Source organism: Saccopteryx bilineata, chromosome 1 (assembly GCF_036850765.1).
Source record: "Saccopteryx bilineata isolate mSacBil1 chromosome 1, mSacBil1_pri_phased_curated, whole genome shotgun sequence".
In the NCBI taxonomy this organism is placed as follows: domain Eukaryota; kingdom Metazoa; phylum Chordata; class Mammalia; order Chiroptera; family Emballonuridae; genus Saccopteryx; species Saccopteryx bilineata.
The window spans coordinates 127,175,306-127,203,254 of NC_089490.1; the positions used below are offsets into that span (position 1 = coordinate 127,175,306).

Sequence of the window (27,949 nt, forward strand, 5' to 3'; positions counted from 1 at the left end):
AAGATATATACAGCCCTGGTCGGTTGGCTCAGTGGTAGAGCATAGGCCTGGCGTGCAGAAGTCCCGGGTTCGATTCCCGGCCAGGGCACAAAGGAGAAGCGCCAATCTGCTTCTCCCCCCTCTCCCTCTCCTTCCTCTCTGTCTCTCTCTTCCCCTCCCGCAGCCAAGGCTCCACTGGAGCAAAAGATAATCCGGGCACTGGGAATGGCTCCTTGGCCTCTGCCCCAGGTGCTGGAGTGGCTCTGGTCGTGGCAGAGCAATGCCCCGGAGGGGCAGAGCATCGCCCCCTGGTGGGCAGAGCGTCGCCCCTGGTGGGCGTGCCGGGTGGATCCCGGTCAGGCACATGCGAGAGTCTGTCTGACTGTCTCTCCCCGTTTCTAGCTTTGGAAAAATACAAAAAAAAAAATATATATATATATATATATATATGTATACAGGCAAAGAAAAATAACAATACAACATATCAGAATCTCTGGGATGCAGCAAAAGCAGTAATAAGAGGGAAGTTTATATCACTACAGGCCTATATGATCAAACAAGAGAGAGCCCAAGTAAACCACTTAACTTCACATCTTAAGGAACTAGAAAAAGAAGAATAAAGGCAACGCAAAACTAGTAGAAGAAAGGAAATAATAAAAATCAGAGCAGAAATAAACAAAATAGAGAACAGAAAAACTATAGAAAAAATTAATAAAACAAGAAGTTTGTTCTTTGAAAAGATCAACAAAATTGACAAACCCTTGGTAAGACTCACCAAGGAAAAAAGAGAAAGGACTCATATAAACAAAATCCAAAATGAAAGAGGAGAAATCACCACAGATATCATAGATATACAAAGAATTATTGTAGAATACTATGAAAAACTGTATGCCACCAAATTTAACAATATATAAGAAATGGATAAATTCCTGTCTGACCTGTGGTGGCACAGTGGATAAAGCATTGATGTAGAAATGCTGAGGTCGCCGGTTCAAAACCTTGGGCTTTCCTGGTCAAGGCGCATATGGGAGTTGATGCTTCCAGCTCCTCCCCCTTCTCTCTCTATGTGTCTCCTCTCTCTCTATCCCTCTGTCTCTCCTTCTCCTCTCTAAAATGAATAAATAAAAAAAAAATGGATAAATTCCTAGTACAATACAATCTTTCTAGACTGAGTCATAAAGAAGCAGAAACCCTAAACAGACCCATAAGCAGGGAGGAAATAGAAACAACTATTAAAAACCTCCCCCAAAATAAAAGTTTAGGGCCAGATGGCTATACTAGTGAATTCTATCAAACATTCAAAGAAGACTTGGTTCTTATTCTACTCAAAGTCTTCCAAAAAATTGAAGAAGCAATACTGCCAAACACATTTTATGAGGCCAACATAACCCTCATTCCAAAACCTGGCAAGGACAACACAAAAACAGAAAACTACAGACCAATATCTCTAATGAATACAGATGCTAAAATATTAAACAAAATAATAGCAAATCAAATACAACAACACATTAAAAAAAATAATTCACGCTGGCCAGTTGGCTCAGCGGTAGAGCGTCGGCCTGGCGTGTGGGGGACCCGGGTTCGATTCCCGGACAGGGCACATAGGAGAAGCGCCCATTTGCTTCTCCACCCCCGCCCCCTCCTTCCTCTCTGTCTCTCTCTTCCCCTCGCGCAGCCAAGGCTCCATTGGAGCAAAGATGGCCCGGGCGCTGGGGATGGCTCCTTGGCCTCTGCCCCAGGTGCTAGAGTGGCTCTGGTCACGGTAGAGCGACGTCCCGGAGGGGCAGAGCATCGCCCCCTGGTGGGCAGAGTGTCGCCCCTGGTGGGCATGCCAAGTGGATCCTGGTCGGGCGCATGTGGGAGTCTGACTGTCTCTCCCTGTTTCCAGCTTCAAAAAAATACAAAAATAATAATAATAATAATAATTCACTTGGGCCTGACCTGTGGTGGTGCAATGGATAAAGCACTGACCTGGAAATGCTGAGGTCGCAAGTTCGAAACCCTGGGCTTGCCTGGTCAGGGCACATATGGGAGTTGATGCTTTCAGCTCCTCCCCCCTGTCTCTCTCTCTCCTCTCTCTCTCTCTCTCTCTCTCTCTTTCTCTCTCTCTCTCCTCTCTAAAATGAATAAATAAAATAAAAATTTTTTTAAAAACTTAAAAAAATATATAATTCACCATGATCAAGTGGCATTCATCCCAGAATCATAAGGGTGGTTCAACATATGTAAAATGGTTAATATCGTAATACACCATATCAACAAAACAAAGAACAAAAAACATGTGATCTTATCAATAGATGCAGAAAAGGCATTTGATAAAATACAACATTTTATGTTTAAAACACTTAACAAAATGGGTATAGAAGAAAAATATCTCAACATGATAAAGGCCATTTATGATAAACCATCAGCTAACATCATATTAAATGGCATAAAACTGAGGACTTTTCCCCTAAAATCAGGAATAAGACAAGGTTGTCCACTCTCTCCACTCTTATTCAACGTAGTACTAGAAGTTCTAGCCAGAGCAATCAGACAAGAGGAAGAAATAAAAGGCATTCATATTGAGAAAGAAGAATTAAAGGTTTCACTTTTTGCAGATGATATGATCCTGTACATTGAAAACCCCAAAAACTCCACAAAAAAACTACTAGAAATAATAAACCAATACAATAAGGTTGCAGGATACAAAATTAATATACAAAAGTCCATTGCCTTCCTATATGCCAACAATGAAACATCAGAAAACAAGCTAAAAAAAAAACAATCCCCTTTATGGTTGCAACAAAAAAAAATAAAATACCTAGGAATAAACATAACAAAGACTGTAAAGGACCTATATAATGAAAACTACAAAGCATTGTTAAGGAAAATCGAAAAAGATATAATGAAATGGAAAAATATTTCTTGTTCTTGGATTGGAAGAATAAATATAGTCAAAATGACTATATTAGCCAAAGTGATATACATATTTAATGCAATTTCCATCAAAATTCCAATGTCATTTTTTAAAGAAATGAAATAAAAAATCATCAGGTTTATATGGAACTATGAAAAACTCCAAATAGCCAGAGCAATCCTAAGGAAAAAGAACAAAGCTGGGGGCATTACAATACCTGACTTCAAATTATACTACAGAGCCATGATAATCAAAATAGTATGGTATTGGCAGAAAAATAGACACTCAGACCAATGGGACAGAATAGAAAGCCCAGAAATAAAACCACATGTATTACGGTCAAATAATTTTTGATAAAGGGGTCAACAACACACAATGGGGAAAAGAAAGCCTCTTCAACAAATGGTGCTGGGAAAACTGGAAAGCCACATGCAAAAGAATGAAACTCGACTACAGTTTGTCCCCTTGTACTAAAATTAATACAAAATGGATCAAAGACCTAAATATAACACCTGAAACAATAAAGTACATTGAAGAAAACATAGGTACTAAATTCATGGACATTGGTTTCAAAGAGTATTTTATGAATTTGACTCCAAAGGCAAGAGAAGTGAAGGCAAAAATAAATGAATGGGACTACATCAGACTAAGAAGTTTTTGCTCAGCAAGAGAAACTGACAACAAAAGAAACAGACAGCCAACTAAATGGGAGATAATATTTTCAAACAAGAGCACAGATAAGGGTCTAATATCCAAAATATACAAAGAACTCATAAAACTCAACAACAAACAAGTAAACAATCCAATAAAAAAATGGGAAGAGGACATGAACAGACACTTCTCCCAGGAAGAAATACAAATGGCCAACAGATATATGAAAAGATGCTCATTTTCATTAGCTATTAGAGAAATGCAAATCAAAACTACAATGTGATACCACCTCACACCTGTTAGATTAGCTATTATCAACAAGACAGGTAATAGCAAGTGTTGGAGAGGCTGTGGAGAAAAAGGGACCCTCATCCACTGTTGCTGGGAATATAAAGTAGTACAACCACTATAGAAGAAAGTATAGTGGTTCCTCAAAAAATTAAAAATAGAACTACCATATGACCCAGCAACTCCTCTACTGGGAATATATCCCCATAACTCAAAAACACTGGTACGTAAAGACACATGCAGCCCCATGTTCACTGCAGCATTGTTAACAGTGGCCAAGACATGGAAACAACCAAAAAGCCCTTCAATAGATGACTGGATAAAGAAGATGTGGTACATATATACTATGGAATACTACTCAGCCATAAGAAATGATGACATCGGATCATTTACAACAACATGGATGGACCTTGATAACATTATACTGAATGAAATAAGTAAATCAGAAAAAAACTAAGAACTATATGATTCCATAAATAGGTGGGACATAAAAATGAGACTCAGAAACATGGACAAGAGTGTGGTGGTTACTGGGGGTGGGGAGGGGAAAGGAGGGGGTAGGGGAAAGGAGGGGCACAAAGAAAACCAGATAAAAGGTGACAGAAGACTATATGACTTTGGGTGATGGGTTTGCAAAATAATCAAATGTCAAAATAACCTGGAGATAAAATTAATTTTTTTAAAAAAAGGAAAAAAATGGCCTGACCAGGCAGTGGCACAGTGGATAGAGCGTCGGACTGGGATGCGGAAGACCCAGGTTCCAGACCCCGAGGTCACCAGCTTAAGCGCGGGCTCATCTGGTTTGAGCAAAAGCTCACCGGCTTGAGCCCAAGGTAGCTGGCTCAAACAAGGGGTTACTCGGTCTGCTGAAGGCCCACAGTCAAGGCACACATGAGAAAGCAATCAATGAACAACTAAGGTGTTGCAACGAAAAACTGATGATTGATGCTTCTCATCTCTCTCCGTCTGTCCCTGTCTATCCTTCTCTCTGACTCTCTCTGTCTCTGTAAAAAAAATTAAAAAAAAAGGAAAAGGAAAAAAATGGAAAAGATACGACAACCACCTCTTTCCCTCCATCTGCTCAAATACTCTAGTCCAGGGGTTGGGAACCTTTTTGGCTGAGAGAGCCATGAACGCCACATATTTTAAAATGTAATTCCTTGAGAGCCATACAATAACCTGTGTACATTACACATTATCCAATAAAAATTTGGTGTTGTCCTGGAGGACAGCTGTGATTGGCTCCAGCCACCCACAACCATGAACATGAATGAATTGTAATACATGAGAATGTTTTATATTTTTAACATTATTTTTTTATTAAAGATTTAATTAGCCTGACCTGTGGTGGCACAGTGGATAAAGCATCAACCTGGAATGCTAAGGTCGCTGGTTTGAAACCTGCACTTGTCTGGTCATGGCACATATGGGAGTTGATGCTTCCTGCTCCTCCCTTCTCTCTCTCTCTCTCTCTCTCCTCTCTAAAGTGAATCAATAAAACAATAAAATTAAAAAAAAAAAAGATTTAATTAGCCTGACCTGTGGTGGTGCAGTGGATAAAGCGTCGACCTGGAAATGCTGAGGTCGCCGGTTCAAAACCCTGGGCTTGCCTGGTCCTCCCCACCTTCTCTCTCTGTCTCTCTCCTCTCTCTCTCCCTCTCTGTCTCTCTCTCTCTCCCTTTCTCTCTCCTCTCTAAAATGAATAAATAAAATTAAAAAAAAATTAAAAAAAAAAGATTTAATTAGCCAGATGCAGCCATCAAAAGAGCCATATCTGGCTCACGAGCCATAGGTTCCCGACCCCTGCTCTAGTCCTATGGCTTTCAAACTTCTTTGAATACTATTCACATTAAATCATTTTTATATTAAGGCCCAGGATACACACATACATATATTTTTGTGTGTATACAGATATGAAACAAGGTTCAAGAAAACTTACTAGGCCCTGGCCGGTTGGCTCAGTGGTAGAGCATAGGCCTGGCGTGCAGAAGTCCCGGGTTCAATTCCCGGCCAGGGCACACAGGAGAAGCGCCCATCTGCTTCTCCATCCCTCCCCCTCTCCTTTCTCTCTGTCTCTCTCTTCCCCTCCCACAGCTGAGGCTCCATTGGAGCAAAGATGGCCCGGGCGCTGGGGATGGCTCCTTGGCCTTTGCCCCAGGCGCTGGAGTGGCTCTGGTCGCAACAGAGCGACACCCCGAAGGGGCAGAGCGTCGCCCCCTGGTGGGCAGAGCTTCGCCCCTGGTGGGCGTGCCGGGTGGATCCCAGTAGGGCGCATGCGGGAGTCTGTCTGACTGTCTCTCCCCGTTTCTGGCTTCAGAAAAATACAAAAAAAAAAAAAAAGAAAACTTACTAGTTTTAGTCTTTTCTAGTTAACTTCTTTTTAAAATGTGGACCACGACCTGCAGTTTGAAAAACACCACTTGGGTTTTTTCCTTAGGATTATAATAAATTAAGTCAAGTTTATTTACAGTCCTTTTATCAGTATTTAAAAATTTTTAAAAACCTAACACAATAAAAGTGTTTCATCAAACTGTAACTCAGCTACTTAAGAACAAGGATATTATCTACTTTAATAGATAATTAAACAAATAGTGAGATTCACACATAGAGTAAACACAGATGGTACTCAATAGAAAAGTGACTCTTCCTCCAACTCATCTTTATTGGTCCTTTTTGACTCTCATTTTTAGTTTTTATTTTATTTTTTTTTTTACAGAGACAGAGAGAGAGTCAGAGAGAGAGGGACAGATAGGGACAGATAGGCAGGAACAAAGAGAGTTGAGAAGCATCAATCATCAGTTTTTCGTTGTGACACCTTAGTTGTTCATTGATTGCTTTCTCATATGTGCCTTGACCATGGGCCTTCAGCAGACCAAGTAACCCCTTGCTCAAGCCAGCGACCTTGGGTCCAAGCTGGTGTGCTTTGCTCAAACCAGATGAGCCCACACTCAAACTGGCAACCTAGGGGTCTCGAACCTGGGTCCTTGCATCCCAGTCCAACACTCTATCCACTGCACCACCGCCCGGTCAAGTTGACTCTCATTTTTAAACTCATAGTATATAACTCTCCAACGCAAAACAACAAACAATGCTGCTAAACCTAACAGCCAACATATTCATACCAAAGACTATCTTAAAAATTGCAATCCATCTGACCTTTGGTGGCACAGTGAATAAAGTGCTGAGGTTGCTGGTTTCAAACCCTGGGCTTGCCCTGTCAAGGCACATATGAGAAGCAATCAATGAACAACTAAAGTGAAGCAACTATGATCTTGCTCCTTCTCTCTCTAAAATTAGTAAATCAAATCTTAAATAAACACATACACAAAAAAAACACTACAATCCATATTCTACTTTTTAAGTCAGCAAATATCTGGAAATAAAATAGCTTTCAAGTCATCTGCTGTACTTGTAGATTGCATTATTAAAGGAGTCAGGTGTATATGAAAGGCTTGTAAATACCAGTGGTTCTCAACCATGGCTGCATACTAAGAATCACCAGGGGAACTTTTAAATATCCCTGCCAGGCCTTATTCCATGCCAATTAAATCAGAGCCGGGAGGAAGAGTCTGGTGAGCTTAATTCCTTGGAGTGCTGTGTCTTAATAAGCCAAGGTAATGGGTTTGATCTCTATGTGATCCAGGATGACTACCTTTCTATACCAAGACCTGATTTTACAGAGGTCCTCAGTGAGCCATCTTGAAACATTGCCACTAAGGACAAAGGAGTTTGTTCTACCACCACTAGTGGGTAAAACACTAAGCTTGATATTGAATCACTTAAATCCATTCTAGATCTTTTAATTTTTCCATTTATTCAGTAAATAGTTTTTGAGCACTTACTATGTTCTGGGACCTATTTTATGTTGCAGGATATAGCAATACAAGTAAACAAGTTATAGATAAGGTCCCTTTAGAGATCACAGCATCACTGTCATCTAAATTTCAAACTCTGCACATCAACAAAGCATACTATTCTACAAACACCTATTGTTTTCCTACATTCCAGTTCATTGTCCTTACAGTATTACTAATACTCAAGAAAGCTTAAATGACTTATTTAAATATATATAGAAAAAGTGACATGATTGGAAAGGGCCTCGCATGGTTCTAGCAGGTATTTTATACAACTCTGCTCTGAGGAGCTCAACTTTATTCCCCTCCAACTTAAAACCTGGAATATAGACTGATGAGTCTGATGTCAGAACAAGGGGACAGTAGATAAATGCTTCCCCTGATAGATATATTGGTTATCTGATAGTCTTTCTTTAGGAATACTGTTTCTAGAACTTTTTTCCTGATCTCAATATGGGCTTAATAGTCTTTAAGTACTTTAAGAAGGTGCTTTTAGGTATAAACCATTCTATTTCTTCAGCACAGTTATGAGAGACCAGAGGTCTGAATAGTTGTCATCATGCGCCTCCCAAATTTAGCAAAAAATTAAGCTAATTTCTCCCCTACCCCAAGTCTTTGAATCTCTCTCATTTCTACTGAGTTATCTGCCAACTCACTAATCTACTTCTATAAACAATGTGTTTTTTATTTTCCATTAGCTAAGAAAGTCACTAAAAACTTCTAATTTCAAATATATCTTGCAAGTCTTACTTACTTTGGAAGTGGAAAAGTATCTAACCAATGTCAGATACTTCCAGAGAGCTTGTAAGATATTAAATGTTTAATCCAAGACTTCTGAATCAGCAAAGCCCTACTTCAGGAGATTTGCCAGATATACTCAGTTTTTTTCCTACATGACAGGATTAGCTCTTACCAGTCTACAAATCTCATTAAAACACTGTTAACTGAAAACATCACCTGTGGCATCATTAGTACCAGGCTCTTTTATTAAATTTCTGAAATTAATGACTCTTCCCATTAATAAAATGAATGGCGATCTGCAACAATATTCATGAGTTTATATATTTTCCAGAAATCTGATCATTTTGATACAGAAAGTAGAACTCCCATTTCAGTATTCAAAGTTCTGATATCACCTGACCAGGCGGTGGCGCAGTGGATAGAGCGTCAGACTGGGATGCAGAGGACCCAGGTTTGAGACCCCAAGGTCGCCAGCTTGAGCGCAGGCTCATTTGGTTTGAGCAAGGCTCACCAGCTTGAGCCCAAGATCGCTAGCTCAAGCAAGGGGTCACTCAGTCTGCTGAAGGCCCACGGTCAAGGCACATATGAGAAAGCAATAAATGAAAAACTAACGTGTCACAACGAAAAACTGATGATTGATGCTTCTCATCTCTCTCCGTTCCTGTCTGTCCCTATCTATCGCTCTCTCTGACTCTCTCTCTGTCTCTGTAAAAAAAAAAAAAGACTGTTCTGATATCTACCATCATAGTATGAGCCAGCTGGGAAAACAGCCGTTTTTGTTTTTGTTTTTCTGTGACTAAGGGAAACCACACTTACTCCTAATGGTGCTGAGCCTCAAGTTCTTTTCAGATCCAAAATGTCTGCCAGTTCTTTTTTCTCCTTTGTTTGGCAGTTAAGCTTCACTCCATTTTCACTGGCAAGAAGTATCACCATCTTTGGGGTTCTTCTGCCTTGCTCATTCCATCCCTGCTACCAAACCTAGCTTCAAAATCATACAATTTCCCTAAGTGCCCAATTCCTCCCTGCAGTGAACAGGCACAGACATTTTTCCGGGTTTATTTGTTTGTTTGTTTTTTAAGACTTTGAGTGATAATGACTTTTGGAGAAATCCTATAAATACCAGAACACTAGTCCTATGAAATGGTAAAAGGCTTCAGCTATTCCTTCTCCCTTTGTGCTCAGTGGTAGGGCTTAAAAAAAAAAAAAATCTCCTCCTCAACCCTAGCCATGTGACACAGTTGGTCAGAGCATGGTCCCAATATACCAGGGTTGCGGGTTTAATCTCTGGTCAGGGCACATACAAGAGGCAACTAATGAATGCATAAATAAGTGGAACAACAAATCAATGTTTCTCTTTCTCTCTGTCTCTCTCCCTTCCTCTCTTTCCCTCTTTAAAATCAATTTTAAAAATTTCTCCTCCTTCAGACTGCACCTTTGATGAAGGCTCTTTCTTCTAAAATGGCCAACATGTTCCAAGATGTCCTCAATTAGGCCTGACAATGCAATCAAAGCAGAACTGTTATTTGTTCCTTTTCTTTTATAAATAATCAATTTACATCTCCAAGAATATGCAAAGCACAAGATACCCAGTTCACTAAGCTTCAACCCTTTTTAGGAATGATAACTAGCTTTTTATCATTATCTTCCAATCTTCAGCCAGAGTAACCTTTAAAAATGTAAATCTAAAATATCACAGTTCTGTTTACAATGCTTCAGTGGCTTCTCAGTGAAATCATGATAGCTCTTCAACAGGACCCAGAAGTCCCTTCCAAAGTGGCCCAGTTTACCTATAGTCTCATCTACATTATACTTCCCATATCTCCTTTCCCTTTTTAAAAGTTCCAGCTGACAGTTCCTTTTCCTTGCTCTCCTCTACTTCCTCTCAAGTCTTTTACCCCAGGAAGAGTAAAAGCAAATGCAAAGGACCTGAAGTAGGAGTGTGCACAGCATTTGAGGAGCTATAAGAAAGCCAGAGGTGGCTGAGGCAGAGCAAGCCAGGAGAAGAGTAGATGAGAACAAGCTGGTCAGAGAGGCATTCCACGAGGATCAATGCCAGAACTGAGGCTTTTATTCAAAGTTAGATGCAAAATCAGTGGAGTTTTTCGTAAGAAAAGTAACATGATCTGTTATCATATGTAATTTGTCATACAATTTATCACTCAATCAGGGACACTTTGGTGTGTGAAGGAGGGAGCTATTAATAGTTACCTCAGGCCCTGGCTGGATAGCCCGGTTGATTACAGCGTCATCCTGAAGCACAGAGGTTGCTGGTTCAATCCCTGTTCAGGGCACATATAAATCTATGTTCCTCTCTCTCTCTCTCTCTCAAGTCAATAAATTTAAAAAAATTAAAAAAAAAAGTTACCTCAGGACAATAAGCATAAACAAAAGCTTAATTTTAAAAGGCTTCTGGCCCTGGCCGGTTGGCTCAGCGGTAGAGCGTCGGCCTAGCGTGCGGAGGACCCGGGTTCGATTCCCGGCCAGGGCACATAGGAGAAGCGCCCATTTGCTTCTCCACCCCTCCGCCGCGCCTTCCTCTCTGTCTCTCTCTTCCCCTCCCGCAGCCAAGGCTCCATTGGAGCAAAGATGGCCCGGGCGCTGGGGATGGCTCTGTAGCCTCTGCCCCAGGCGCTAGAGTGGCTCTGGTCGCAACATGGCGACGCCCAGGACGGACAGAGCGTCGCCCCATGGTGGGCGTGCCGGGTGGATCCCGGTCGGGCGCATGCGGGAGTCTGTCTGACTGTCTCTCCCTGTTTCCAGCTTCAGAAAAATGCAAAAAAAAAAAAAAAAAAAAAAGGCTTCTGCATGGAACTAGCCAAATCTGGAATAATTTGATCAAAATATATAGTGGTAATAAAAGATTATTACATATTGCTTAAAGTAATCTATAAGGTAACATTGCAAAAAATAAATAAGGGAAAGTGCTTTGAAAGCCAACTGATAAATGTAGGAGGAAAGACGTAATTAGAAAATCATCATTTAGCAACCATCATAAAGATAACTGATTAGAGCAAGAATTCAATAAAGGCTAAAATTGTAGCGTGAAAGTTCGAAAATAGAATAGTTATGTAGTCTCAAAATATTTTCCCACAAGACACTTATTCATTACAAAAGGCAAAATAATAAATTTACAATGGAAAAAATCGGCATACACCATCCTAACTAAATGGTCAAAGATAACATTGCCAGTAATGGGACCAGTCAATAGCAAGTGCATCCAAAGATGACACACAGAAAGAACTCAGCATCACTTTTTAGGTATTAATACCCAAAGTACATAACCTAAATCAACAGACAAACCCAGATTAGGGATAGTCTATAAAATAACAGAATTCATCAAATTCATAAAAATACAAAAACGTACTTAGGAACTGTTTGAGATTAACGGAAATAAAAGAGATATGACTATTGAAACAAAACACGATCTTCGGTGTTCTGCTATAAAGAACATTACTGGGACAACTGACAAAATCTGAATAAGATCCATAGTTTATAGCAGGGTATTGTGTTGGTGTTAAGTTTCTGACTTTATGTAAGGAAGTTTGTTGAAAAAAAAACAAAACAAAACACTGAAGTATTTAGGTTTTTGAGGTTTCTTTTGTTTATTTGTTTGTTTGCTTACAGAGACAGAGAAAGAGTCAGAGAGAGGGATAGATAGGGACAGACAGGAATGGAGAGAGATGAGAAGCAGCATCAATCATCAGTTTTTCGTTGTGACACCTTAGTTGTTCATTGATTGCTTTCTCACATGGGCCTTCAGCAGACCGAGTAACCCCTTGCTCAAGCCAGTGACCTTGGGTCCAAGCTTTGCTCAAACCAGATGAGCCCACGCTCAAGCTGGCGACCTTGGGGTCTCAAACCTGGGTCCTCTGCATCCCAGTCCGACACTCTATCCACTGCGCCACCACCTGGTCAGGCTGAAGTATTTAGGTATTAGGGGGCACCACATCTGCAACTTATTCTTAAATAGTTCAGAAAAAAAATACTTCTAGGTATTTGGGGAGAGCAAGAGAGAGGAAGAAAGATTGAGCAAATATAGTAAAATGTTAACATTAAGGAATCTGGGTGAAAGGTATTCACAAATTCTTTGTCCTATTTTTTTAAAATTTTCTGCAAGTCTGAAATTTATTTTTAAATATTTTATTTATCAATTTTACAGAGAGAGAAATGGAGAAAGAAATGAGAAGCATCAACTCATAGAAGTTACTTCTCATATGTGCCTTGACAGAGCAAGCCGCTCACGGTTGCTTTCGAACTGGTGATCTCAGCATTCCAGGTTGACACTCCATCCACTGAGCCACCACAGGTCAGGCTGAAATTACTTTTTTAAATGAATACACACACATTTATAAAAGTTTCTGTGTATAGAATACACTGAGGGTTTGGTAAGTGCAGAACTAGAAATAGGATTGAACCAATGGCTCTGGCTAGCTGGCTCAGTGGTAGAGTGTTGGCCCCGGGTGTGCAAGTCCCAGGTTCAATTCTTAGTCAGGGCACACAGGAGAAGTGACTATCTGCTTCTCCAACCCTCTCTACTTTTCTCTCTCTCTCTCTCTGTTCCCCACGTGCAGCCATGGCTCAAATGGTTCAAGCAAATTGGCCCTGGGTGCTGAGGATGGCTCCATGAACATGCCTCAGGTGCTAAAATAGCTCAGTTGCCCAAGCAATGGAATAGTGGCCCAGATGAGCAGAGCATCCCCCTGTAGGGGGGTTGCTAGGTGGATCCTGGTCGGAGCACATGCAGGAGTCTGTTCCTCTGCCTCTCACTTAATAAAAGAAAAAAAAAAAAAAGGCTATTATAGATTAAGAACAGAGGTTTTAAAAAGGAAAAACAAAACAAACAAAAAAAACCAGAGGTTATAGAAGATGGCTGGTAAATTTTAGTGAATTTCAGTGTTTGGTGTAGCATCTATCATCCTCCAGTTCCCAGTCCCATGGCAGGCAGCTGTGGGGACAGTTGCTCAAGATCCTGTTACAGCTTCTTAGTGTTAGAATGAGCAATAGGGACCCTATCTTACAAAGATAAAATTATGAGTTTTGATCACTGTTTTTTTGGTTTTGTTTGTTTTTTATTTTTAATTTTTTTAATTTTTCTGAAGTTGGAAACGGGGAAGCAGTCAGACAGACTTCCGCATGTGCCCGACCAGGATCCAACAGGCATGCCCATCAGAGGGCAATGCTTCGCCCATCTGGGGCATTGCTCTGTTGCAACCAGAGCCATTCTAGTGCCTGAGGCAGAGGCCACAGAGCCATCCCCAGCGCCCGAGGCCAACTTTGCTCCAATGGAGAGCCTTGGCTGCGGGAGGGGAAGAGAGAGACAGAGAGAAAGGAGAGGGGGAGGGGTGGAGAAGCAGATGGGCGCTTCTCCTGTGTGCCCTGGCTGGGAATCAAACCTGGGACTCCTGCACGCCAGGCCGACGCTCTACCACTGAGCTAACCAGCCAGGGCTGTGATCACTGTTTTTGAATGCTGAGAAGCTGGCACAGAGGCCAGCCATTGTTTCAACCCCCATGGCTGAAGTGTCTTTTCTAGCAGATTCAGACAGGGGATTTAAAAAAACAAAACATATACCCCCCCTTTTCTTACTGGACTCAGGCATTTAAGGAAATCTGCGTCAAGTCACCACTGGCTGACCATGGAGATAAAAGAAGAGACTTCACTGACCACACACAAGAAGAAAAAGTCACTGCAAAAATAGGAAAAATCACTAAACAAATGGACAACTACAGCTTTTTGCCATGTAACAGTAATCTCTAGGAAGGAATTAGAATCTGATTTCCAGAGCTACCACATTACAATACTCAAAATAAATATCTCTCAACAAAAAAAAATTATGAAGCAAGCAAAGACATAGGAAAGTATAGCCCAGTCACAGGAAGAAAAAAAGAAACTGACAGAAACCATGTCTGAGCAAGTCCAGATACTAGAATTACTACACAAAGACTTTAAATTAACTATCTTAAATATGCTCTAAGAACTGAAGGAAATCATAATATAAAGGAATGGACAAATAAAGGAATCAGAAAAATGTATGCTTAAGTAAGGAATAGCAATAAAAAGACAGAAATTATAAAAAGGAACCAGATAGCCCTGGCCAGATGCTCAGTGGTTAGAGCATCATCCCGAAGTGCAGAGGTTGCTGGTTCGATCCCTAGTCAGGGCACATAAAGGAACAGATTGATGGTCTGTCTCTCTTGTTCTCCCTCCCTTCCCCTCTCTCTAAAATCAATAAATAAAAAATTTTTTAAAAAGGAACCAGATAAAAGTTCTAGACCAAAAAAGTCTAATAGCTGGGATTAAAAATTCACTAGAAGGGTTCAACTTCAGGTTTTGACCAGGTAGAACAGGGGTCTCAAACTCAACTCAGCATGTAGGCCGCAGAGCAAGATCATAGCCGTTCGGTGGGCCACACTAGGTCTACAAAAGGCAACTGTTACGCAACACTTTTCTCACTGCAGTTGAAAACAAAAAAAAATCAGTACAACAAGAACAATCGTACATGCAGTTTACTCAGTGTCACAAAACGACCAGAAACTGTAGTTAGCATCACAACTGCTGTTAACTAAGCTAATATCTAGCTAGGATGCTAGAGAAATGAAAAATACAAGTAGGCCCCTAGGCTTACTTAATTTTATCCAAAATATTTTGAACTTCGTGGATTAGTCTGCGGGCCGCACGACCCGCGGGCCGCAAGTTTGAGACCCCTGAGGTAGAAGGTAAGATATTACTCAGGCCTATAAGGAGAAGAAAAAAAAAAAAAAAGAACAGTCTAAGGGGCCTATGGTATACCATCAAGACTACCAATATACAGTTTATAGGATCCCCAGCAGGAAAAGAGAAAGAGGCAGAAAAACTATTTGAAGAATTAAGAAAAAAACTTTCTAGATGAAAGACATAAATCTACATACATATCCAAGAAGCTTAACAAACTTCAACAGGATAAATTCAATGAGATTTACACCAAGATAGATTACATTCAAACTGTTAAAAAACAAAGAGTGGGCCCTGGCCAGTTGGCTCAGTAGATAGAGCATGGGCCTGGCATGCAGACATACAGGATTCAATCCCTGGCCAGGACACACATGAGAAGAGACCATTTGCTTTTTTCCCCCTCACTCTCTCCCTTTTCTCTTTCTTCCCCTCTCCTAGCCAGTGGCTCAACTGGTTCAAGTGTTGGTCCCTGGCACTGAGGATAGCTCAGTTGGTCTGGGCATCAGCCTCAGGTGTTGAGGATAGCTCAGTTAATTCAAGCATTGGCCCCATACTGGGGTAGCCCGGTGGTTCCCAGTCAGGGTATATGCGGGAGCCTGTCTATCTCAGAAAAGATTACCATGGCCCCTGTGTAAGAATGACATGCAAATTTATGAAGCATTCCATAAAAAAAAATTTAAACACTTTTGTAAAGTGAAAGAACATTATCAAGAATGTGAAAAGACTATCTGCAAACCATATAACTGGTAATGATGTAGTACCCAGACTATATAAAGACCTCCTTCAACTCAACAAAAATACAACAACCCAATTTAAAATTGGGCAAGGAACTTGAAGAGACACTTCTCCAAAGAAGAGAGATGATATATATATATATAGCCAACAAGCACATGAAATGATGTTCATCATCATGGACGTTAAAGAAATGTAAAACAAAACCACAATAAGACACTGCTTCAAACTCATTAGGATGGCTTTAATTAATTAATTAAGAAAGGAAGAAGAGAGAGAGAGAAAGGAGGAGGGAGGGAAAGGGGAGGAAGGAAGGAGAAGAGAGGAAGGAGGGAAGGGAGGAAGGAGGGAAGAAGGGAAAAAGGTAAGGAAAGGAAAAGGGAGGGGAAGGGGAGGGGAGGAGGAGGAGAGGGGAAGGGGAGGGGGAGGGAAAGGAAAGGAAGGAATGTTGGTGAAGATATAAGGAAACAGAAAAGCTTGTGCAATGCTGGTAGGAAAGTAAAGTGGTGCAGGTACTATGTAAGACAGCTTGGCAGTTCTTGAAAAAGATAACTACACATCTATTAGAATGGCCACAATCTGGAACGCTGGTAACACCAAATGCTGGCAAGGATGTGAAGCAACAGGAACTCACTCATTGCTGATGGGAAGTAAAATGATACAATCACTTTGAAGGGCAGTTCAGTGGTTTCTTACAAAACTAAACATACTGTTACCATATGATACAGCAATTAACACTCACTGGTTTTACCCAAAGCAGTTGAAAACTACCTCCACACAAAAACCTGCACATGAATGTTTATACTTTATTAATAACTGCCAAAATTTGGATGAAACTAAGATGTCCTTCAGAAGGTGAACAGATAAAATAAATCCTTCCAGACAATGAAATATTATTCACAACTAAAAAGAAATGAGCTATTAAGCCATGAAAAGACATGGAGGGGAAAAAAAAGACCTGGAGGAATGCTATATGCATATTACTAAGTGAAAGAAGTCAATTTGAAAAGTCAACATATTATATGATTCCAATTATATGACATTCTGGAAAAGACAAAACTATGGAGACGGTAAAAAGATCAATAATTTGCCAGGGATGGGGGATGGTAAAATGAATAGGCAAAACATAAGGATTTTAGGGCAGTGAAAAAATGCTGGTATTGACATGATGGATACATGTTACAAATTTGTCTAAACCCATCCATACACCAAGAGTGAACCCTAATGTAAACTGTGGACTTTGGATGATTACAATGTGTCAATGTAGGATCATCAGTGTAGATACAGAGTGTGTTCTACTCTGGTGGGGGATAATGATACTAAGGGGCTCTACATGTAAGAATGAAGGGGGTATATGAGAAATTTCTGTACCTTCCTCTATTGCTGTGAACCTAAAACTACTCTTTTGTTTTTGGGGGGGTTTTTTTAGCAAGAGAGAGAGAAACAGACTGGAAAGAAGAGAGATGAGAAGCATCAATTCTTCATTGCGGCATCTTAGTTGTTCATTGATTGCTTTCTCATATGTGCCTTGATTGGGGGGCTCCAGTAGAGTGAGTAGCCCTGTGCTCAAGCCAGCAACCTTGGGCTTCAAGCCAGTGACCATGGGGTCATGTCTATGATACCACGCTCAAGGCAGTGACCCCGTATTCAAGCCAGATGAGCCTGTGCTCAAGCAGGCAATCTTGGGATTTCAAACTTGAGTCCTCAGCATCCAAAGCTAACGCTCTATCCACTGCACCACCACCTGGTCAGGCCCTAAAAATACTCTTAAAAAATGGTCTTTAAATTACAAAAAAAAAAAAAATTAAGCACACAATTAGCATACGTCCCATCAATTCCAATTCTAAGTATAAGGTCTACCGGAAAGTTCTGTCCATTTCTATCACAACAAGTTTCAACACTTAAGCACATGTTTATTTGGCGTATGTGTGCCTACTTTTATCACTTAATGTATACATACTGACGTAGCAAATTAACTAAAACAAAGTTGATTCACGTTAGTCTTATGTGTGAAGCGATAGTGTACCCATGGCTACTGATAAAGTTCATTTACGCCACCGTAATTTTTACGAATTTCAACAAGGAAGAAATGCTACAGAAGCATGTCTGCCACATCCACCATATTCCCCGGACTTAGCACCCTCTGACTATCACTTGTTTTTGTCCTTATACAATTTTTTGAGCCTGACCAGGCGGTGGCGCAGTGAGTAGAGAATCGGACTGGGATGCAGAGGATCTGGGTTCAAGACCCTGAGGTCGCCAGCTTGAGTGCGGCTCATCTGCTTTGAGGAAAAGCTCACCAGCTTGAACCCAAGGTCGCTGGCTCGAGCAAGGGGTTACTCGGTCTGAAGGCCCGCGGTCAAGGCACATATGAGAAAGCAATCAATGAACAACTAAGGTGTTGCAACACACAATGAAAAACTAATGATTGATGCTTCTCATCTCTCTCCGTTCCTATCTGTCTGTCCCTGTCTATCCCTCTCTCGGACTCACTCTGTCTCTGTAAAAAATAAATAAATAAATAAATAAATAAATAAATATTTTAAAAAAAACTTTAAAATTTTTTGAAGGGCAAAAAATTCAAAAATGAAGAAGATATCAAACAAGCACTGGTTCAATTTTTCACATCAAAAGATAAAATATATTTCGCCTTACCAGGCAGTGGCGCAGTGGATAAAGCGTCGGACTGGGATGCAGAGGACCCAGGTTCGAGACCCCGAGGTCGCCAGGTTGAACGCAGGCTCATCTGGCTTGAGCAAAAAGCTCACCAGCTTGGTTGGACTCAAGGTCGCTGGCTCGAGCAAGGGGTTACTCGGTCTGCTGAAGGCCCGCGGTAAAGGCACATATGAGAAAGCAATCAATGAACAACTAAGGTGTCACAACGAAAAACTGATGATTGATGCTCCTCATCTCTCTCCGTTCCTGTCTGTCTGTCCCTATCTATCCCTCTCTCTGACTCTCACTCAGTCCCTGTAAAAAACAACAACAACACAACAACTAATGATTGATGCTTCTCATCTCTCCGTTCCTATCTGTCTGTCCCTGGCTATCCCTCTCTCTGACTCTCTCTCTGTCTCTGAAAAAAAATAAATAAATAAGTAAAAATTAAAAATAATTTATTTTTTTGTATTTTTCCAAAGCCAGAAACGGGGAGGCAGTCAAACAGACTCCCGCATGCGCCCAACCAGGATCCACCTGGCACGCCCACCAGGAGGCAATGCTCTGCCCATCTGGAGCATTGCTCTGTTGTGACCAGAGCCACTCTAGCGCCTGAGGTAGAGGCCACAGAGCTATCCTCAGTGCCCGGGCAAACTTTGCTCCAATGGAGCCTTGGCTGCGGGAGGGGAAGAGAGAGAGAGGAAGGAGAGGGGGAGGGGTGGAGAAGCAGATGGGCGCTTCTCCTGTGTGCCCTGGCCTGGAATCGAACCCGGGACTCCTTCACGCCAGGCCGACGCTCTACCACTGAGCCAACCGGCCAGGGCTAAAAATAAATAAAATCTTTAAAAAAAAAAAGATAAAACATTTTCAAAAATGGGATATACAAATTGCCCTCACGCTAGCAAGAAATCATTAATATTTTTGGCCCTGGCCGGTTGGCTCAGCGGTAGAGCGTCGGCCTAGCGTGCGGAGGACCCGGGTTCGATTCCCGGCCAGGGCACACAGGAGAAGCGCCCATTTGCTTCTCCACCCCTCCGCCGCGCTTTCCTCTCTGTCTCTCTCTTCCCCTCCCGCAGCCAAGGCTCCATTGGAGCAAAGATGGCCCGGGCGCTGGGGATGGCTCTGTGCCCTCTGCCCCAGGCGCTAGAGTGGCTCTGGTCGCAACATGGCGACGCCCAGGATGGGCAGAGCATCGCCCCCTGGTGGGCAGAGCGTCGCCCCTGGTGGGCGTGCCGGGTGGATCCCGGTCGGGCGCATGCGGGAGTCTGTCTGACTGTCTCTCCCTGTTTCCAGCTTCAGAAAAATGAAAAAAAAAAAAAAAAAGAATGAAAAAACTTAACACATTTGCGCCGGGACCTGCCGAATTTTTTTTTTTTTTAATCAATGCTGTGGTGTTGGCAACACCTGAATTCTAATCCTACTGGTACCATCTCTTATGTCTTTTTATTTTATTTTATTCATTTTAGAGAGGAGAGGGAGAGAGAGAGAGAGAGAAGGGGGGGGAGCTGGAAGCATCAACTCCCATATATGCCTTGACCAGGCAAGCCCAGGGTTTTGAACCGGCGACCTCAGCATTTCCAGGTCGACGCTTTATCCACTGCGCCACCACAGGTCAGGCGGGACCTGCCGAATTTACTAAATCTTATTTAGAATGTATCTATACAGTGGTACCTTGAGATACAAATTTAATTCGTTCTGTAACCGAGCTCGTAAGTCAGTCAACTTGTATATAAACTGCTGATAATGGACCCATGCACCAACGCGCCAACCAGCAGCAGCTTCCCAAATCATGACTAGTATCTCAGAATTTCGCTTGGATCTCGAACAAAATTACAGACCAAGTCGCAGCTCATATCTTAAAAAAAATAAAAAATAAAAAAAAATAAAAATAAATAAAAAAAATCGTATGCTGGTCTGTTCGTATCTCAAGGTAGCACTGTATATATAAAAAGAGAACTTTTTTGTCTTTTTTTTTTTTTTTTGTATTTTTCTGAAGCTGGAAACAGGGAGAGACAGTCAGACTCCCGCATGCGCCTGACCGGGATCCACCCGGCACGCCCACCAGGGGCGATGCTCTGCCCCTCCGGGGGGTCGCTCTGCCACGACCAGAGCCACTCTAGCAGCGCCTGGGGCAGAGGCCAAGGAGCCATCCCCAGCGCCCGGGCCATCTTTGCTCCAATGGAGCCTTGGCTGCGGGAGGGGAAGAGAGAGACAGAGAGGAAGGAGGGGGGGGGGGTGGAGAAGCAAATGGGCACTTCTCCTATGTGCCCTGGCCGGGAATCGAACCTGGGTCCCCCGCACGCCAGGCCGACGCTCTACCGCTGAGCCAACCGGCCAGGGCCTCATTTTTTATTTTTTAACTCCTCTTTTTTACGAATTCTAAAAAGCATAACTCAAAAAATGTAACATGAAAATGTTTTTTAATGTCAGAATAAATTTAATTTTGTCGTATTTATTTTGTTTAATTACCATAAAAGCATGCTTTATTTTTTTCTTTAATATTTGACTTAATTATTATAACATATTTCTCAAAAATTTGTATATAGTGCACTTACAATTATTTGTAGCATTTTAAATGTGCCCTGACTTCAAAAAATTTGAGAACCACTGGATTAGAGTATTGTCCCAATATGCCAAGGTTGTGGGTTTGATGCCTGGTCAGGGCATATACAAGAATTAACCGGCCTGACCAGGCGGTGGCGCAGTGGATAGAGCGTCGGACTGGGATGCGGAAGGACCCAGGTTCGAGACCCCGAGGTCACCAGCTTGAGTGCGGGCTCATCTGGCTTGAGCAAAGAGCTCACCAGCTTAGACCCAAGGTCCCTGGCTCCAGCAGGGGGTTACTCGGTCTGCTGAAGGCCCGCGGTCAAGGCACATGTGAGAAAGCAATCAATGAACAACTAAGAAGTCGCAATGCGCAACGAGAAACTGATGATTGATGCTTCTCATCTCTCTCCATTCCTGTCTATCTGTCCCTGTCTATCTCTGCATCTGTAAAAAAAAAAAAAAAAAAAAAAAAGAATTAACCGATGAATGCATAAATAAGTGGAACAAGTTGATCTTTCTTTACCCCTCTTCCTCTAAGTCAATTAAAAAATTTTTAAAGTCAAAAAGAGGAATCCAAAAGTTAAGATGAATCTTTATAAAATATAAATCAAGAGACTTAAAGTAAAATCATTCAAGTAAGAAAACTAGGGTAAAATATATTAGAGAAAGAACTTATTTCTTTATATATTTTATTTTGGACTTTTATTTTTAGATTTTTATTCATTTTTAGGGAGAGAGGAGAGAGAGAAGGGGGGAGGAGCAGGAAGCATCAACTCCCATATGTGCCTTTACCAGGCAAGTTCAGGGTTTTGAACCAGCGACCTCAGCATTCCAGGTCAACAGTTTATCCACTGTGTCACCACAGGTCAGGCTAGAGAAAGAATTTTTAAAACAAATTGCTGGCCCTGTCTGGTTGGCTCAGTGGTAGAGTGTCGGCCTGGCATGTGGAAGTCCTTGGTTTGATTCCCAGTCAGGGCACACAGAAGTAGTGACCACCTGCTTCTCCTCACCTCTGCCTCCCCTTTCTTTCTCTCCCTCTTCCCCTGCAGCAGCCATGGCTTGATTGGTTTGGGCACACCAGCCCCAGGCGGTAAGGATGGTTCAGTGGAAACTCCGCCTCAGGCACTAAAATTAGCTTGGTTGTGAGCATGACCCAAGATAGGCAGAGCATCAGTACCAGATGGGGGTTGCCGGGTGGATCCTGGTCATAATGCATCTATTGCCCCTCCTCTCACTTGGAAAAAGAAAACTCTGCTTGCCCTGGCAGGTTGGCTCACTGGATAGAGCATCAACATGGCATGTAGAAGTCCTGGATTCAATCCCAGTCAGGGCACACAGGAGAAGTGACCATCTGCTTTTCTTCTCCTCCCCTCCCCCTTCTCTTTCTCTTCCTCTCTCACAGCCAGTGGCTCCAATGGTTTGAGCATCAGCCCCGAGAGCTGAGGATAGGTGGGTTGGTCTGAGCATCAGACTCAGGCACTGAGGAAAGCTCGGTTGATTTGAGCACTGACTCCAGTGGGGGTTGCTGGGTGGATCCCTGTCAGGGCACAAACAGGAGTCTGTCTCACTATCTCCTCTCCTCCCACTTCAAAAAGTAATAAAAAAATAAGAATGAAAACAAATTTCTTGTCGGCCCTGGCTGGATTGCTCAGTTGGTTACAGCACTGTCCTGAAGCTCAGCAGTTGCTGGTTCAATCCCCAGTCAGGGCACATGCAGGAACATATTGATTCTGTGTGTGTCTCTCCCTCCCCCTTCCTCTCTCTCTAAAATCAACAAAATAAGCATTTTAAAAAATAAAATAAAAACAAATTGCTTGTCAAAGAGAACATTTTCCTTAAATGAAGGTGTACAAAAAGCAATCACAGGTTCTAATTAAAACGAGGATCAGGAAGAGTAAAAAGCCATTACCTCTGTCTATATCCTCTAGTCCAGGGGTCTCAAACTCACGGCCCGCAGGCCGCATGCAGCCCGCCAAACAATTTTGTGCGGCCCCCAGACTAATCCACGAAGTTCAAAATATTTTGGATAAAATTAAGTAAGCCTAGGGGCCTACTTGTATTTTTCATTTCTCTAGCATCCTAGCTAGATATTAGCTTAGTTAACAGCAGTTGTGATGCAAACTACAGTTTCTGGTCGTTTTGTGACACTGAGTAAACTGCATGTACGATTGTGCTTGTTGTACTGATTTTTTTTTGTTTTCAACTGCAGTGAGAAAAGTGTTGCGTAACAGTTGCCTTTTGTAGACCTAGTGCTGCTCGCCGAACTGCTGTGATCTTGCTCTGCGGCCCACATGCTGAGTTGAGTTTGAGACCCCTGCTCTGGTCAGTGCTTCTCGAAATATGGTCCCTGGACTACCTGCATCAAAATCATATAAGCCTGAACAGTGGTGGCACAGTGGATAGAGAATCGACCTGGGACAGTGAGGTCCTGGGTTTGAAACCTTGAAGTTGCCAGCTTGAGCGGAGGTTCACCAGCTTGAACACAGGGTCGCCGGCTTGAACATGGAATCATCCACACGTTCCCATGGTTGCTGGCTTGCACCCAAGGTTGCTGGCTTGAGCAAGGCGTTACTGGCTTGACTTGAGCCACCCTCCCCCTGTCAAGGCACACATGAGAAGTAATCAATGAGAACTAAAATGCTGCAACTACAAGTTGATTTTTCTTATTTCTCTCTTCCTGTCTGTCCATCCATCTCTCTCTCTCTCTCACTAAAATAAAATCTAAGAACTTGTTTTTAAAAAAATCAGATTAAAGGCCCTGGTTGGTTAGCTCAGTTGGTTAAGAGCACCGTCCTGAAACAACAAGGTTGCAGGTTCGATCCACGGTCAGGGCAAACAACGGGAAGCAACCAAGGAATGTATAACTGAGTGGAACAAAAAAATGAATGCTTCCCTTTCCCCTCCCCTCTCTTTCCCTTCCTCTCTCTGTCTTTCTAAAAATCAATGAAAGTTAAGTCCTGGCCAGATGGCTCAGTTGGAAAGCACCGTCCCAGATCATGGAGGGTTTTGGTTAAATTCCCTGGTAAGAGTACATACAGGAGCAGCTGAATGTTTCTGTGTTCCTGTCTCTCTCTTCCCCAGTCTCACTAAAAAAAAAAAAAAAAAAAAAAAAAGAAAGAAATGAAATGTATGCAAGAGCCAAGAGAACAGTGACAAGAGTAAAATGCATTAAAAAAAGTGGAAAAAAGAGAAGAAAAATATTAGGACATTGTGCTCTTGGGGAAACATAAAATGATGCTTGAAAACTTGTGGATTTGATGTTGGAAAAATATTCTAAATGTATAAATATGCAAGTCATTCTTACACCTGTGAAGACCACTCGGTATGACAAAGAAAGTACTCATCAATGTAAGGTCATGTAGTAGAGAGAGTACATAGTGGATGCGCAAATGTCTGTTGACAATGTTAACTATATTTATAACAAGTACAGTTATGTTTAATTATCTCTATCCTAAACTCTAATAACCTAGACAAACCAAACTTTTGCTGTGGTAATCTTCACATGAACACTAGTATAAATTGTCAAATATAATGTCAGACACTGACATGCAAGCTCAGGGTCCAGTTATTTACTTTCAGACCAAGTTAATCTCTATTTTTATGGTCAGACTTAGGTGAACAAGAACAGGTAAAACTAGAGTTAAATTTCTCAAGAGTATTGCATGATAGAATTCAATTTTCCTTGAAAGATCACAAAAATGTATACACAAGGATAGCCTTTATTATTCTGTAACCAAAGATTCCCAAAGGTGAAGTATTTACTAAATTCTAACATAATTTTTTTACTTTAGTGAGGCAAGTCCATTTTGATTTCATAAGGATAAAGAAAGTTTACATTATGTACCCTCAAAGGATTTCACTATCAGAATGCAAAGTTTCTCCACTTTTCTCATAAAAAGCATCTTTCCTCTATAAACCCCTAAACCCAAATAAAGTGTTAAATCTTAACTCTCTTTTGAGGGGAGGGGATTAGAAGGCTCCTGAAAAAGGTGAAAGGATTAAGCAAAAACCAAACAAAAAAAAACATCAGACAGACTACAGCATGGTGATTACCAAAGGGAAAAGGGTTTGGCAAGAGATAGGAGAGGGTAAAGGGGATTTAATGATAATGGAAGGAGACTTGACTTAGGGTGGTAAATACACAATATACAAATGATGTATTATAAAAATGTACACCTGAAACCTATTTAATTTTATTAATCAATGTCACCTCAATAAATTCAATACAAATAAAGTCTCTCTTGACTTACTCATTTAGATTAAGCCTTATAATGCATTTGGAAACCCTATTGTATTCTATCTAATCCTAAAATGCAGATGTTTCAACATTTCCAGACATTGTTTTTGCACATCATATAAATGAAACAAACTATGTTAGAGAAATGAAGTAGCAAATGTATGCAAATAAGTTACATGAAAAAGTAATGTTGCTTTCAAAGAGTACTTTTATTTCTTATCAACATTTGACTTGATACATAAAGGTCTAGAAAAATCTAAAAGTTGTCTTTGACACTTCTTCATTTCACAGCTATGTTTCAAAAGTCCCTTAAAAGCAGGCTAAGATACAGATGTGTGGACTTCTTCACCGAGGTCTCACATTTCCTTCCAACAGTCAACCAGTATTCATCATTAAGACCCAACTTCCAACTCCCTAGCTCCATAGACATCCATCACGTGCTCAATGTGGCCTCCTTTTCATGTAAGTCCAGTACAACCCACACACACACACACTATCAGACCATCAATCGCCAAGTCTCTCACACTGGCACAACAGCCTCTCAACATTTATCGAGAGCCCTTCTTCCTTCTACTGACTCTGCAGACACTCTTACTCCTACTGACACTGCCTACAATCTCTTGTTCCATTTCTTCCACAATACTCACAACTAAAAGCAACCAAAGAAACAAGTCCCTTTTCCCTAACGCAGCCTCTAACTCTGCATTACACTACCCTCCACGAACACCACCGCTATTTTCTATCCTGCCTTTGTTATTCAGAAGATGCAGGGTCTGGGAAAATCTCACTCACCTCATGCTATAGGCACCAGCACCCAGTTCCTGGCCGATCCCGGACAGACTAGCATCAAAGTCCTGCACCAGCCCGGATTCAATCACTTCATCGGCCAGAGGCAGCTTCAGAGCCCAAGCCATCCTGGTTCCTTCCTTGCCCCAGGAGACACAGTTTCTTGCACAGAGGTGAATAGTTTGATTCTACCCAACGGGGCAAGGACTGTAGGAAACTTCAAACCAAGATCTCCCTCGCAGTACCCGGCAGCCACCCCCAAGCCCGACCCTCACTAATGTCCCGTACCCTAGGCCCTGTTTTGGGCTGCCCGACTTCCAAAATCTCTCCCTCCCAGCTCTCTGGAGCCGCGCGAGGGCTCTTTTGCTTAATTATTCCAGGCTGCCCAGAGTCACCCCTGTATCCCCACACTCCCACTCTCTGCTCTGTCCCCTTTCGAGGTGGTCACTCGCTGCTTCCCCAACAGGCCAGCAGCGGCGACCCACTGCCCACTCGGCGCTCACAGGTCGCTTTCGCACCTTTTCTCCGCCCACTACTACTAGTAATAACCCCCTCCCTCCCGAACCCGCTCTCCCTTTCCCCTCCAGACCTCGCTTCCGGTCAACCCCAAGATCACTTCCGGTCAACCCCAGGCTCTTAGAACCAAATCCAGGTTTCCGCCCAGCCGACTTTCTGACCTCTGCAGCCCCCAAACGGCCTCAAAACATGTAAGGGGAAAGTCCAGCACTGATGTGAAACCCAGTCTCTCCAAAATCCTTCGCTGCCCACCGCCAACGCCAGCCAATCATGGCGCCCTTTTCCTTTGCTTGTCCGGCAAACATGACGTCACCCAAATACTCACCAATGAAAAAGAGACTTCGTCAGCCTAGGCAGAGATGATAGGTCAGGTACTCCACGGCTTCCCGCCCCAAAGTGGGCTGGATAATCTGGATCGCACGTAGTGTAGGTCAGGTGTCTCGCTTTAAACGTCTCTGCCGGGGCTTACCTGAGTTTTCGCATCTGCTAGGTACCTAGTTGGCCCTCTAAGGCCTGCGTGGAGTCCTCGCTCTAGTCTTCCCGAACCCAGACCCTACCCTGGAGGACTCTTGACTGTTTTCTCTGTAATCCTCTCCTTCAGATCACCTCTCTGGGGGTCAAGACTGCCTAAGTCCCCCTTCCCTCCTAGTACTTCCTATCTTCCGCATTCTTCCTAATGCATTTGAACAGGAAAGCATAAGATAAGTGAAAGTGAGTTGTTGTTGTTTGTAGGTGAGGGGGGGCGATAGTTAGGAATACTCCCACATGTGCCCTGACCAGGATGCACCCAGCAACCCCACCTGAGGCCAATGCTCCTGTACTGAGCTATTTTTAGCACTTGAGGCTGACCAGCTGGGACCAACCTCAGCACACACACACACACACACACACACACCACCCTGGCCATGTTCTATGAGCCACTGGCTGCTGGAGGGGAAGAGAAAGAGAAGGGGAGAAGCAAATGGTCGCTTTTCTTGTGTGCCCTAACCCGGAATGTAACCTGGGATGTGCAGTGTGTCGTACTGTCATGGTGCACTTTTGACCAGGAAGCAACAAAAGACGATAGAAATGTGAAATCACCAAATAAATGGAAAACCCTCCCAGTTTCTGTAGGATGATGTGGCAGCATGTGCGCATGCACAGATGATGACGTAACACCGTGTATACAGCGGAGCAGCCCACGGCCATGCCAGTAAAGATGTGGATGGTACAGAGGAAAGTTCAGTGTGTTCTGTGGCTCACTAAATTCAAATCCGTCACCAAAGTGCAACGTGAATATTGGTGCATTTATAATGAAGCGCCACCACATAGGAATAACATTACTTGGTGGGATAAGCAGTTGAAGGAAAC

General features: G+C 42.3%; 1 protein-coding gene across 7 annotated transcripts in view; it reads right to left on the minus strand.

Moving 5' to 3' along the window:
• Positions 1 to 26,877, minus strand: part of TFCP2 (transcription factor CP2) — a 74,532-nt gene extending 47,655 nt beyond the window's left edge. The window contains exons 1-2 of one of the 7 annotated variants that reach the window (XM_066265082.1): positions 26,673 to 26,877; positions 26,090 to 26,271 (exon numbers count right to left, since the gene is read on the minus strand). In XM_066265082.1, the coding sequence (XP_066121179.1) occupies positions 26,090 to 26,211 (122 nt within the window). In that variant the 5' untranslated portion in view covers positions 26,212 to 26,271; positions 26,673 to 26,877. Of the gene's footprint in view, positions 1 to 26,089; positions 26,643 to 26,672 lie in introns of those variants that run through there. The other 6 variants (XM_066265086.1, XM_066265110.1, XM_066265105.1 and 3 more) reach the window with 6 other exon arrangements.
• Between the last annotated feature and the right edge of the window lie 1,072 nt (positions 26,878 to 27,949).